Source organism: Lissotriton vulgaris, chromosome 7 (genome assembly GCF_964263255.1).
Source record: "Lissotriton vulgaris chromosome 7, aLisVul1.2, whole genome shotgun sequence".
NCBI classification, from domain to species: Eukaryota; Metazoa; Chordata; class Amphibia; order Caudata; family Salamandridae; genus Lissotriton; species Lissotriton vulgaris.
The window spans coordinates 386,372,815-386,385,839 of record NC_141695.1 but is presented as its reverse complement, the minus strand read 5'-3'; the positions used below and the strand labels follow the sequence as shown (position 1 = coordinate 386,385,839).

Here is a 13,025-nt window from a genome sequence, read left to right as displayed (position 1 = left end):
TAAAAAATGCACATGGCATGTAGGGTTAGGAAAAAAGGATATTCATTAACTCCGCCCACTATTCATCTTTTCATTGTTAACCATATATTATGTATGCGTCCTTTGCCTTTACATGTCTCTCATTATACAGAAGAGTGGGTTATATGAAATTAAGATACATATTCTGCAAGCAAGGTTGGGGATAACTCATCCTCCAATTAGGTCACAGAAAACATAATAACATTACAGCAAATTGTAAGAGTAAAAACACATCATGTCTCTCCTGATCGATGTCTTGTTCCAAACACACACTATTCTTCGGGGTGAGACAAGTGCATACGTTCTTTGCTGCACCAATGCAGTGGAACCTTCCACTGAAATACACTGTCTCATAGGGAATGCTCTTGTCAACTAAATAACTGCTTGGATCTTTTAGGATAATTCATTTTGAGTCACTGCTGTAAAATTGCATGAATCCCTTTATACCTATGGCAGAGATCTGAGAGTTGAAGGGCCCATAAAGTATTGCTAAGGGTTTTCAAATAAAGTAGCTTATTTGAGCAGGAAAATTATAATTCAGGTAGGTGAGGCTCCTGAAAGTCTGTACTGCGCCTCTCTTACATTTCTAGAGTCATCCAGCACAAAGCTTGCGCTCTCTGCTTTGTTCTAGCACATGTTAACGACCAATCAAAAGAAACTCTTCCACTCCAGCAAGTAACCGCTTGAAGTTCTTGTTGCATGTTACCAACTGTTTGTTCATTTGATGATGGTTCGATCATGCTCTGTGAGAAGGCCTATAAGCATTACCGGAAGAATGCTCACATTGATTGACCCTTTTTCAGACCTTAGTTTTTTGGTCAAAGACTACCAGGCAGCACAGCTGTCTGGTTGCCAAAATATGTCTTGTGGGCATTCTTAAAACTTCCCTGGGAATACATCCCACCCATTGCTTACCAGTGGCTTTGTGGTTTGTCACTCATATTTTCTGGCTTTCAATTTGCTGGCTTTATTTGTTTTAGGCTGTCCAGCATGTCTTCGTCCCTCCTGTGTAGCAAAACTTGTTCACCTTCAATCCATGTATTCTTCCATGAGTCCTTGCTTTCTGTAAACAGGCCTTTAAATGTTGTTCTTATCTTGTCACATTTTCTGTGCATTCAAAAACAGAGGTCAAATGTCAGACTCTTTCTTCCGTAGGAGCTTGGTGTTCATTTTTCTTTCTCGGACTACAAAGTGAGGTGATTTATGTGACAATCCTTCTGTGCCCTCGGAAAGAAAAGGTGTTTTTCTAGCACACAACAAACATTTAAATATCTGTACATGAACTGTGCAAATATTTCAGAATATATCAGAATTAGGAAAGCACAAACTGAGCACAGTATAAAAAAAATTCTGAAGTGTGGTGGAAACAAATATTTAAATACGATCAAAACAAATTAGTACACTAGGTGACACCATTTCCACACATTATCATTTGTGCATTGTATAGTTTTATCAGTAAAATGGTATGTGCAAATGTAATAGCCATTTCAATTGAAAATGTGTTGTCTGGAATGGCAGTGCACTAACACACCAAGCTTACTCCACTCTACGCCACTCCACTCTGACACTGTAATCTACGGCCCTCTACAAAACTGTACTCCACTCTATGACATAACAATCCACTTCACCACACTGTACTCCACCACACTCCACTCCACTCTATGCCACTTCACTCTAGGCCACTCTACAACACTCCACTCCACTCTATACCACTTCACTCTAGGCCACTCTTCTCCACATTGACGGCCCAATCTGACACTCCACGCCATTCCACTCTACAACACCCCAATCTATGACACTCCACTCTACTACACACCACTCTCTGACACTCTGACACTCTATGCCACTTTATGCCACTTTACTCCACTCTAATACTCCATGCCACTCCACATTATGCCACTCCACTCTACGATGCTTTACTCTACTCTACATCACTTCACTCCACTCTACGGCACCCACTCTATGCCTCGCCAGTCCTCTCTACTCCACTGTAGAACACTTTACTCCACTCTACACTCCACTCCACTCAATGCCACTGCACTCTGAAACTCTACGACACTCTACTCCATTCTACAACACTCTCCTCAACTCTATGTCACGCCATTCCACTCTATGGATGTACCCTACTCTATGCCACTCCACTTTTTTACTCCATTCCACTCTACGTCACTCCACGACACTCTACTCTAAGCCACTCTTCGCCACCATACTCCACGCAACGTAACTTTACTCCACACCGCGCCACTTCCACACCGCCCTACGACACTCTTCACCACTCTACTCCACTCTTTGCCACACTACTCCACTCTACTCTTCGCAACTCTTCACCACTCTCCTCCTCGTCACTCCACTTTACAACACTCCACTCTATGCCACTCTCCTCTATACCACTAACTGTTAGTCATGCTGAACAGCAGTAACAGGGGTGTACAACATGGCTAAAACACCTTGGCAAAGCCAATATCTCTTGCATAGGCTATACCGATTGCATTTCCCAATGCTTTTATTTTTCTATTTCTTATACCACAGTTTAAAATTACTTTGTATGACATACTTAGGGAGCTATTTTTTCTTTTGCACTCAATTAGATTGTATGTGTTTCCTTGCTTTTTCTTCTCTTGCTGCTTTGCACCTGAAATTCAGCCCCCTCATTGGGTGCTGCATGTTGCCCCTCAGAGCTTGTCCATTGCTTGAAACCATGCATTTACTCCTCCCCTCCCTCCTCCTATCACAGTCCATAAAAAATATTTCCGTCCATCTGTGTGCGCATGCATGGGGATGCAAACGCACGTACATGTAATGTAATGTAATGTAATGGACATTTCTACCGCGCTACTTCCACTCCAAGGAGTATCTTGGTGCTTACACAACTCAGATGGAGGAGTTGGAAAGGGAAAAGGATGTCCTGATTTCTGCACACACATTACACTAGGGTCCTGCACAAGGCGTCAGGCAGAGAGAAGATCCAAGTTTTCAATGCCTTCCTGAAGGGAGCTTCTTGGGAAAAAGACCGCAAGGAGAGGGGAAGTTTGTTCCAGGCCTTAGTTCCCAATACAAAGATGGATTTGCCACCCTTTGTGGCCAGTTTGAAATGAGGTGTAGTAAGTAAATTCTGGCTTGCGGATCTCAGACAACGCGCTGGATAGTATCTTTTAAACCCCTTTCGTAGGTAGGTTGGGCCACGTTGGTGGAATGTCCTGAAAGTGATTAAGAGAAGTTTGAATAGAATTCTCTTCCCTATTGGCAGCCAATGTAGAGTTTCTAAGGCTGCTGAGGCTGACGATCTACGGGGCAGACGCAGTACGAGGCGGGCTGCCGCATTTTGGACCATCTGCAATTTGTGGAGAACGATTTTGTTTGCTCCAACATAGAGTCCATTGCAATAGTCCAGCCTAGAATTTATTAAGGCTACTGCGACTGTTTTCCTCGCCGATAGAGGGAGAAGATCAAAGAACTTCCTAAGTGCTTTAATGATTTGGAAGCACATGCCTGCTACTGCTACAGCCTGGGGTTTGAAGGATAAGTGGTTGTCAAATTTTATGCCCAGATTGCGGGCGGATGCAATTGTGTTGGGTGGCACTTCAGCATCTAATGGCCAGCATGCTGTGGGGGAGAAAAGATTGTGGTTCCCTATAGGTAGAATTTCCGTTTTTCCGGCGTTGCACTTTAAATGGTTGTTGTTCATCCATTTAAATGTTGCTGCAAGACAGTCCCTAAGATCTTCCTCGGCACCTGGCCGTTCCCTGTCCAACACCAAAATCAGTTGGGTGTCGTCAGCGTATGAAATAGAACTGATCCTGAATGACGCGATCAGATTCATCAGAGGTGCCATATATAGATTGAAAAGGACAGGGCTCAAACTAGAGCCCTGTGGCACCCCTGACGTTTTTAGCCTCAGACTGATATGGGCCTAGCATTGTTATTTGGCGTCTGTCGGTGAGGAAGTTCCTACACCAGGCCAACACCTGTCCTCCTACCCCTGCGGCAGCCAACCGGTCCAATAAGATGTTGTGGGACACGGTATCAAAGGCTGCCGACAGGTCAAGTAGGATAAGGACGGCCTGTTTTCCTTGATCCATTGCTGCTCTTAAAGTTTCAGCGGTGTATAATAGGGCTGATTCGGTAGAATGTTCTGACCGAAATCCTGACTGATTGGGGAGGAGAACGTTATTCTTCTTCAAAAAGTTAGTCAGTTGACTATTGACAAACTTTTCAGCTTGAATAGAATGGGTAACAAGGAAATCGGGCGTAGGTTGGAAAGGGTAGTAGGATCGGCAAGGGCCTTTTTTTGGAGTGGCTTAACAGCTGCCAATTTCCAGTCGTTAGGGATACTTGCTGTTGCCAGAGAGGAATTGATGATATTGTTAATCATAGGATTAACCATCTCTATTAAATGATGCAACACCGGAGGGGGACAGGGATCAAAAGGGGAACCCGATTTGCTGGCTAAAATAGCTTTAGCAGTTTCCTCCATGGGTACTGGGGCGAACTCATCAAGACGGAGGGAGGAAGTCGTCTTCACTATCTCTTCATCATCCATTGTTGCAGTAGTTCCCGATGGAAAGGTCTTAGTAATGGTCAGGATTTTGTTATCAAAATAGTAAGATATCGCATTACAGAGATCTTGCGATGGAGGATTCTCATCCTTCTTGGCCACCATAGGGTCATGATGTGTAAACACATGGCATTGGTGTGCTCATCATCACACTCTTTCACATTTTATTTCTTATAATAATGCAGACTATCTGCTAAAAACATTGGCTAGCCTTTTGGTTGAACAGGCGAGGTCTAGTGGCTTTGCCAAAGCTTTGTGTTAATTTGCTTTCAACGTCCTGCTGGTTCTGCAGCATTTAAGCCTGGAGAAGAAACCCATTTGCCAACTTTGGGAATTATTTCTACCATGAAGTAACTTCCACAATTGTTCTTGTCTTTTCTAACACTGTGCTTTTTATACTTTCAGGTCCAGGACACCATCAGGTCAAGTTCCAAAGACTTTTGAAAATCAACACGAATCCTGCCCTTCTTCCCCTGTTGTATCTTATGCTCCGACTTCATTACCATCATCGCCGTTGATCAGCAGACCGGGAGCTATTGCACATGAACAGGAGAGCTATGAACCGAGTTTGGTGGAAGGAGGCTGGGAGAGGAAAGAGGATGGACCAGGCTCTATCTGGCCAGAATCTCCCCATCCTTCGCACAGATGGTTGCAGTCATCAGAGCCAATGGGCTTCACTTACTCCAACAGACCTGCAGCTTCCCCTCCAGTGGAGAGATCAGGCCAAGCTGGCAAAACGTCCACCCGGGCTTCCAGGTCCTACTCTCTCCCACCAACTCCTTCGGATCTTTCCCGGCCACGAGCACCACTAGGGAGTAGTACTCCTGATGACAATGCAGGTGGCGGCAGAGCTGGAGGCAGACCAGCTTATTACAAATCACAGTCCACCACCACTCACTCACAAAGAGACTTCCCTGACATTCCAAGGTCTTCTCACCAAGACCAGGGGGTGCCTGTGAAACCCCAAACCTCCTCCTGCGAGGAGCTTAACATAATAAGGTCTTCTTCTCCAACTAACAAGACACTGACAAGGCCCCACACTCCCATGGGGAGAGTGGACATGCACCCTTTGGAAGACCTGGCAGGAAGTCATGCACCTGTTTCGAGGCACATGAACGAGAAAGTGCAAGAAGCCTATGCAACCAGCTCCAGGAATCGTGGGCAGCTGATGAGATCTTCCTCCAGACCCCAGACTCCGGCTGATCGCTATGATGTCCTGCCTTCTGATGACACCTACTCCACAGTTTCAATGGCACGGCCTGGACCAGGCCAGGCAGCCCGGTATCCCCGGAGGTCTCAGCACCCAGGACATGAGGATGAGCGGCTCGGGGATGGATACAGTGTTATGACCCCCCGGGGGCATGCACCTGGTGGCAGCAGGCTGCAGGTAAGAGCGAACATCCAATGGACATAGTGTCCTCCATTCCTGTTGAAGAGCATTTAGTAGGCATGTCACCCCATTTCTTGTAAGACTTCAAGGGTAGCAGGAGAAGTGACCCACAGCCAGCTCTGAGAATAGTGCAACATCTGTTTGCAAAACAATGCTACAAAACTGAATATTATTTTAATAAACAAATTAATGCTAGGGAACTTTATGTAACATTGTAGGGTGAGCTGGAGCTGTCCCTTGCCTTACTTTAAATCGAAGACTTCAATTAAATTCAGTCAACTTCTTTTGGTTAGCATGCAGCCTAGAAAGTACAGGGTAAAACAATAAAACATGTACAAACCGGAAACCCATCATAAAATTACTAATACATACGCAATAGTGATAGTCATATGCAACCTAAAAAATAACATCTATAATAGGGCCTCCTTACGGTGCTATGTGCTTGAAGGCTTTCGCTTTTACAAGTTAAAGGTAGCAGACTTATAAGTTAGAACACAGCTGCTTAATCAAAGTGCATTGAGTGTCTAGAACGTACAGCTGGACTTAAAATTAGGCTCACATAAAAACATGCTTCATCATCATGAAGCTGTTTCAAATAAAGTAATGACTGAGTACAGTGCATCAAATTCCTGGACTGAATAAAAGGCATTAAGAACATTTTTTGGCCTATTTCTGATAAAAAACACAAAATAAAAGATTGTTTAGCATGTGATAGAGGTCTTGATGTTCCATTGGATAGCTTTTGTAAAACTATTTTGAAATGGAATACTTATTAACAAGGAAGATATATTTATATATTAGAACATAAATGTTATAATGTATAAATGCATTGCTATTTATAAGGCAGTGTTCCTATGGCGTGGAAGCAGGCCTTACTCTTGCCTCTACTTAAAAAATCTAACCTTGACCCACTCACATGGTCAAATTATAGGCCCATTTCACTTTTACCTACACTAGCCAAGGTGTTGGAAAAATATGTCAATCAGCAACTTACATCTTAAGTCTAGCTTAATTGGATACTGCACCCATCACAATCGGGATTTAGAGAGGATCACAGTACTGAGTCAGCCCTCCTTGGTGTTATGGAATATCTCGGGTAGTACTGTGGCACTGATTCTTTTAGATCTCAGTGCCGCATTTGATACTGTGAATTACTCCACCTTGCTTTGCGGGCTAAAAGGAATGGGTATATAGAGCACTGGCTTGTTGTGGCTAAGATATTTCCTGTCCAATCACACCTTTCAGGTGCATTTACCTTAATGCAGGCCTAAACTACATTACCTAGCTTCTGGAGTGCCGCAGGGCTCTACCCTTTGTCCACTGCTGTTCAGCCTATATGTGAGATCTCTACAGAGATTGTGGAATCCCATGGGCTTACACTTTTCTCAAATGCTGATGACACTCAAATTGTGGTACCCGTACCCATCTAGGGTAACCGCAGTGCAGAAGCCCTCAATACTTGTCTTGCCCAAGTTTCAGCATTGATGAACATCAACTCACTGAAGAATAATGGGGACAAGACAGAGATTCTGCTGGTGGGGAATCATCCTCACCTGTGAGGTCCGTACCTATAGCCTTCGAATATGGGTCTGACCCCCTCTCCAGCTCAGGTAGTCAAAAGCCTGTGCGTGTGGCTAGATGATAAGTTGACTATGCGTCACCAGATATACAAGGTGGCAGCTACCTGCTTTGGTATCCTTAAATGGCTGATGAAGATATTGGCTTTGGCTAAACGTACTGTAGTCCAGGCTCTGGTGATTTCCAGACTGGGCTAGGGCCTGGATTACGGTAACTTGTTATATCTGGGTGTTGGAAAATCTCTCCTAAACCGGCTGCAAATGATCCAAAATGTGGCAGCCCGCGTCCTTCTTCGTCCGCCCAGGTTTATTTCATCAGCCTGCCTGCTACATACCTTACACTGGTTACCTATTGAGCGGCGAGTCCACTTAAGACCCTTTGCTACATGCACAAGTGCCTTGATATCACAGGGCCTGTTTATTTGAGACCATTGGTGTCTGGGTACTATCCAAATCGTGCACTTTGACTAGCCACTAGGCAATGGTTCCTAGAATCAGGAAGTCTTGTCAGGGCTGCCAGGCATTTGTGTTTCTCTGCCCTAATTTATAGGATGATATGCCACATTCACAATCGCTCATAGTTTTTCGGAAGCAGTTAAAAAGTTGCCTGTTTCTATCTTCCCTTTAATTCTGTAAGGTAATGGTTTGACAGTCACTGGCTTAATGAGGAGGATAGCACTGGGAAACTTTTAGGTACCAATGCGCTTTATAAGTCATTATTACATTTGCCCTTATAGTACTGAAAGTGGGACTTCTTGCAAGTGAATAACAAGATAGACACAACAATTGGAGTACTGCCAGGATGGGGCGTACTCTTGATAATGTGGGTTTCTTTGAGGATGGGGTGTGTTCCGGTCAAGCTAGCAGTGGTTTATTTGATAGAAAGATAGAATCCTCTCTTTCGAGATAGTGATCTTCGCAGGCTGATAAGTGGTTCTAAAGATTAAGATAGAACTTCCACTGGGCTTGAATGGAACGTTCGAAATCTTGGCAGGCTCATGGTGTGTTGTGCTGAGTTGCTAATGGGCTGGGACCTTTTAGGCAGGGGAGGATGTCTTAAGGAAAAGTGGATTTCTTAAGGAAATCTAGGGCAGACCTGCATTCCAAGTATGGCAACTTGTGAAAACATATCATAAGCAACACAGGTTGGAGCAGTAACCTTGTGAGACCGCTAGAGCTGCTTTCATGCTTTTATGGTGGTCACCATTCTGCCTGTGGTAGTTGCATGGCAGGCAAGTGCGCGTTGCTAAAGCAATGTCTTGAGTTCTTGGGGTGGCTTCTGCTCCTCTCTAGATGGGCTTTGGGTGGAGAGAGGTGGGACCTTGGCCTGGGGCTGGACCCTTGATAAGAAGGGGAGACTTCCGGTGAGTTGAGCGATGGAGGTCTGCTGGGCTTGTATTGCTGATTTCCCAAATTTCGTTTTCAGGAGGAAATCTGGGAAAATCTACTCTTTGGGAATATCTCCAGAAATAAAGCTTATTGAACTAGAAGTAGCTTATTCTTTCACAAAAACAACAAAAGCATTGTGTTTACACTTCACCCAATTCCTGAAGATGATGTCGGATGGTGACAACAGTTTAGAAATTGTAGTGCCATTTTTTACAAATTAGGCATTCAGATGATAAGAATATAGTTACAGAGACACAACTGCAAATGTCTTAACTCCAGAGTCTTTATGTTAACACCCACTACTAGGGACGTTGTAATCTGCCTCTGAGCTTTAATTTGCTATCTAATGCATTATGGGATTTGTAATTGGGTTTCATTTCAATTGAACCTTTTGAAGTGCAGTGCAAGATTACATTGTCGTCTGCCAGCCTTTTTTGCTTTTTGTCAATTAATATTTTATTTAGTCATGGTTTTTGTGACACTTTATTGTTGTGGGTCTGCTAGCATAAAAAATGGACGAAAAGCACAAAAATGTTTTCGTCTCCAAAAACACTTGTTGCTATAGTAGTCCCTGACATTGACGGGAACTAATTTGTGTGCGGTTGTGCTCCTTGTGATAGAGCAGTGTGCTGTCACTCACAGTGAAGTCAATGGCTGAACTGGCTGACCCATTCCCCATTCCTCTATGCTGTACATGCTAGTTAGAGTAGTAGAAAAAAGGTGAATGATACTAAACGAAACCAAAAGTATATTATCTGTACAATTTTAGTAAACGTAAAAGGTTTTCGCTAGGCCAGAGCTAAAAATGAAGAATCTTTGAGTTGTTCCACTGATAAATAAATACAATAGAAGTAGCAGCTCAGGAAAACAAATATAGAAGAGATATAAGCCTATTCATGTATAAGTGTTGATGAGAAAGAAGGGGTTCATGAGTGAAACTTGAGGTAGAAGCCCAGAAGTAACAACAAAGTTCTCCTAAGAAAGAGTGGCCAATGCACTGGATTCGACTTCTTCAAGGAGTGGTGTGGAAACATTATCTGACTGATGCAAACAGGCCAGAGACAAACAGAGGGGAGGAATCATAGTCTTAGAGAGCAGACTGTACTAGACATTCTTATTGTGATGGACCTTCCTTGCTCCCTCTAGTGAGAATATTGGAAAGTGTATTCCTGTGTTTTAGTGATCGTAGTCAACTTGCATAGCTGATGGTGACCCCATGCCATTTGTGATAGGCCTGTTATTTTAGCCAATTTCCATTTCATTTTGGGACTTGTAGATTCTATTTTACCATTATTTATGGCTTATAAATGCCGCCCTCCAAGGTGTTCTTGACTGGAGAACTAGGACTGCCTAAACATTTCATACTTGACAAAGGTCTGCTTGGTGGGTTTGCAACCATTCTCTTAAGAGTGGGCAGTCTGTCTAAATATACTAATCACAAAAAATAACTGGACTTTCCCTTTCATCTGTTATTGATTCTTTAAAAGTCACATCAGTTTATTAATCGCATGTCCGCTTGATTTGCAAAACCTGCTGGTGCTGTAAAAAAGCCTCAACATAGTTGACCATGCATAATTTCAATGTGCTAATAATCTTTTTGTTTGGACTGCAGTACTCCGACCGCACTTTCATGGCATCACCTCACTGCGCTCCTCGAACCCTCAGCAGCACGCCACGGCTCGTCTCTAAAATGGTGAGTCCAGTCCTAGGACAGGTTGCAATGGTAAAGGGGTGGTACAAAAATAAGCTGCCCTTTTGCTACTCAGTGTTATGAATGGGCTCTGTCGAAGACACTGGTTCCAATCCCCACAGGTAAATTAACCAGCTCATCATTCTGATTTGGTAAAAGGAATACCCATTGAGATAGGAAAAGAAAACAGCTGTTACCAGTGCCTAGGGCCAATACATTTTCAAGTGTTTTACAGATTCTCTTTATCTAGCAGAAGTGATTGTTACAAAGTTTATCATTGACATGTTTTAAATTTGGTAGAATCTCATGGAAATCTCCCACACGACATTGATTCATCTTATTTGAGATATTGCGTAGAAAACTGGCTGCATGTCACTTCCGGAGCAGAACATTTAATTCTAACGACCCTCTCTAGATGACACTGGACAAATTTGTGATAATAGAATCGGATCTGGCATTGCACTGTAATCAGCCAGTGGCAGATATATGCGGGTGGTATACAGAAGGTCCTTCTCCTTTATTTAATAAACAACAGACATTAAGGTAGCCTCCCACACCCTGAGTTGTTTTTATCACTTGAATAATGTATGTTTTTGGTAAACCGCTCCATTGGCGTCAAAGTATTGAATTGGGAAGGCCTATAGGCTTGGCCAGCTCCACCAGGTTCCACACCTGTGACCTGCAGGCTATGCATAGATCTCTGCAGCAGCAACATTAACCTGCTGGACTATTTTGCTAGCTCTACGGTGAACGTTCTCCTGTGTACTTCCAGCCTAACTACCTAGTTCTTCTCCTCCTTTGCTACAGGTTTCCCACCCGCCTCCAACCTCTCCTGGATATTCCCAGCTTCCCCCGCTACCTCCATTCTCCAGTCGCTCCGCCTCACACGTAATGCCTGGGAAGAGGATATCATTGGCTGTGCCGGTAGGTGGTGTACTGATTCAGGAGTAATAACAGAAAAGGGTTCTGCCCGTTGATATATCCCTCCATTTTTCTGGTGAGATGCCTTCAATGATGTTGGATTACTGGATTGGGAATACGATATGGGCAAAGACACATGCTTGTCTTGGACGATACGTAGTCGAGTTGGCCTGTGAAAGGCTGGTAGAGAGACGGAGTAATTCACAGCAGATGCAACTGATACAGCCATGTTGAGCTTATGAAAGTGTCTTACATGAGGCAGACGAGTTTACAGGGATAGTTCCAGTCAGGTTTCTGACTGGAACTATCCCTGTAAACTCGTCTGCCTTATGTAAGGGTCTTTCTGCTCTTCAAGTCAATCTTTGCTGTGTATTAATACTACCTGTTAAGGCACCTTGTTCATTTCTATGGCACCTAAAACATGAAGAGTCGTCCTCTGAATGCATAAGTGACAGGAATACAAATCCATTTTTCTTGAGGGAAAGTGGGTGGCTAGTCAACCTCTCAAAAGTTAGGAATGTGGTCAGTTTTGGGCAAGTCAAATTGAGGGGGCAGCTGATGGTAACAACAAAACAGAGCATCATATTAATGAGCTCAGTCTGTCTGTATGCCATTTTGGCACAATGCCACTTCGTAAGGGGCACCCAAATATCCCTAACATGACCTTTCATCTGAGCAGCTAATGCCTGGACTGCACACATTTTCTATTTTCCAGCTAACCTCGTCAGCACCTTTTTTGGTTCGATCTAGTCCCTTTTCTGTAAACACATTCTCTTGGTGGATTTAGCAAGAACTGGGTAAACCAGCGCAATCAATCTTGTAACTCGGCGAAATTCGAACTTAGCAAATCAAGATGCATGATTCAAAATATGTCCCCTTTACTCTGATTGGCTGTGGCTTGAAAATGCCGGACAAAGGCGAGAGGCTCATGGATAGCAGTCTTCGCTTTGGACAGTCATTCTCTAGAATTCGAAGGGTGCACATTGCAGCAGACTATGACCAGTTAGTTCAAAGACATCTTAATTATGAATTATTAAAGTAAGTTAAAAGGAATAGGGCTAGATGTAGGTAATAGCCCAAAGGATTCAATAGCAAATACCGATTCGGTAATTACCGAATCGGTAAAAAAACCGAATTTCCAAGGGGGATAGGGTGTCACTTTGACACCCTGTTGCACCCCTGTTTCTGGCTTGTGTGCCATGTGGCACACATACATGCCCTAAGGGCATGTATGTGTGTCACATGGCACAGATGTACATGCACAGATGTGCATGTACACAGAAATTCGTAATTTACCACCCAATAGTATTGGGTGGTAAATAACGAATTTCTAAGGGCCTGTGGCACTGAAAACTGTGCCACCTACATATTGAATTACAGAATCGGTAAAGTTACCGAATCGGTAAATATACTGATTCTGTAATTTTCTAGCCCCCTACATTACAATACCCAAATACCGGTCGGTAACGGCCGTTACCGACCGGT

At 43.6% G+C, this 13,025-nt stretch overlaps 1 protein-coding gene across 1 annotated transcript in view; it reads left to right on the top strand.

Annotated features, from left to right (window-relative positions):
* Positions 1-13,025, top strand: part of LOC147701703 (uncharacterized) — a 241,016-nt gene that overhangs the window by 152,832 nt on the left and 75,159 nt on the right. The window contains exons 8-10 of the mRNA XM_086930336.1: positions 4,979-5,960; positions 10,542-10,622; positions 11,427-11,543. Of these exons, the coding sequence (XP_086786462.1) occupies positions 4,979-5,960; positions 10,542-10,622; positions 11,427-11,543 (1,180 nt within the window). The remainder of the gene's footprint in view (positions 1-4,978; positions 5,961-10,541; positions 10,623-11,426; positions 11,544-13,025) is intronic.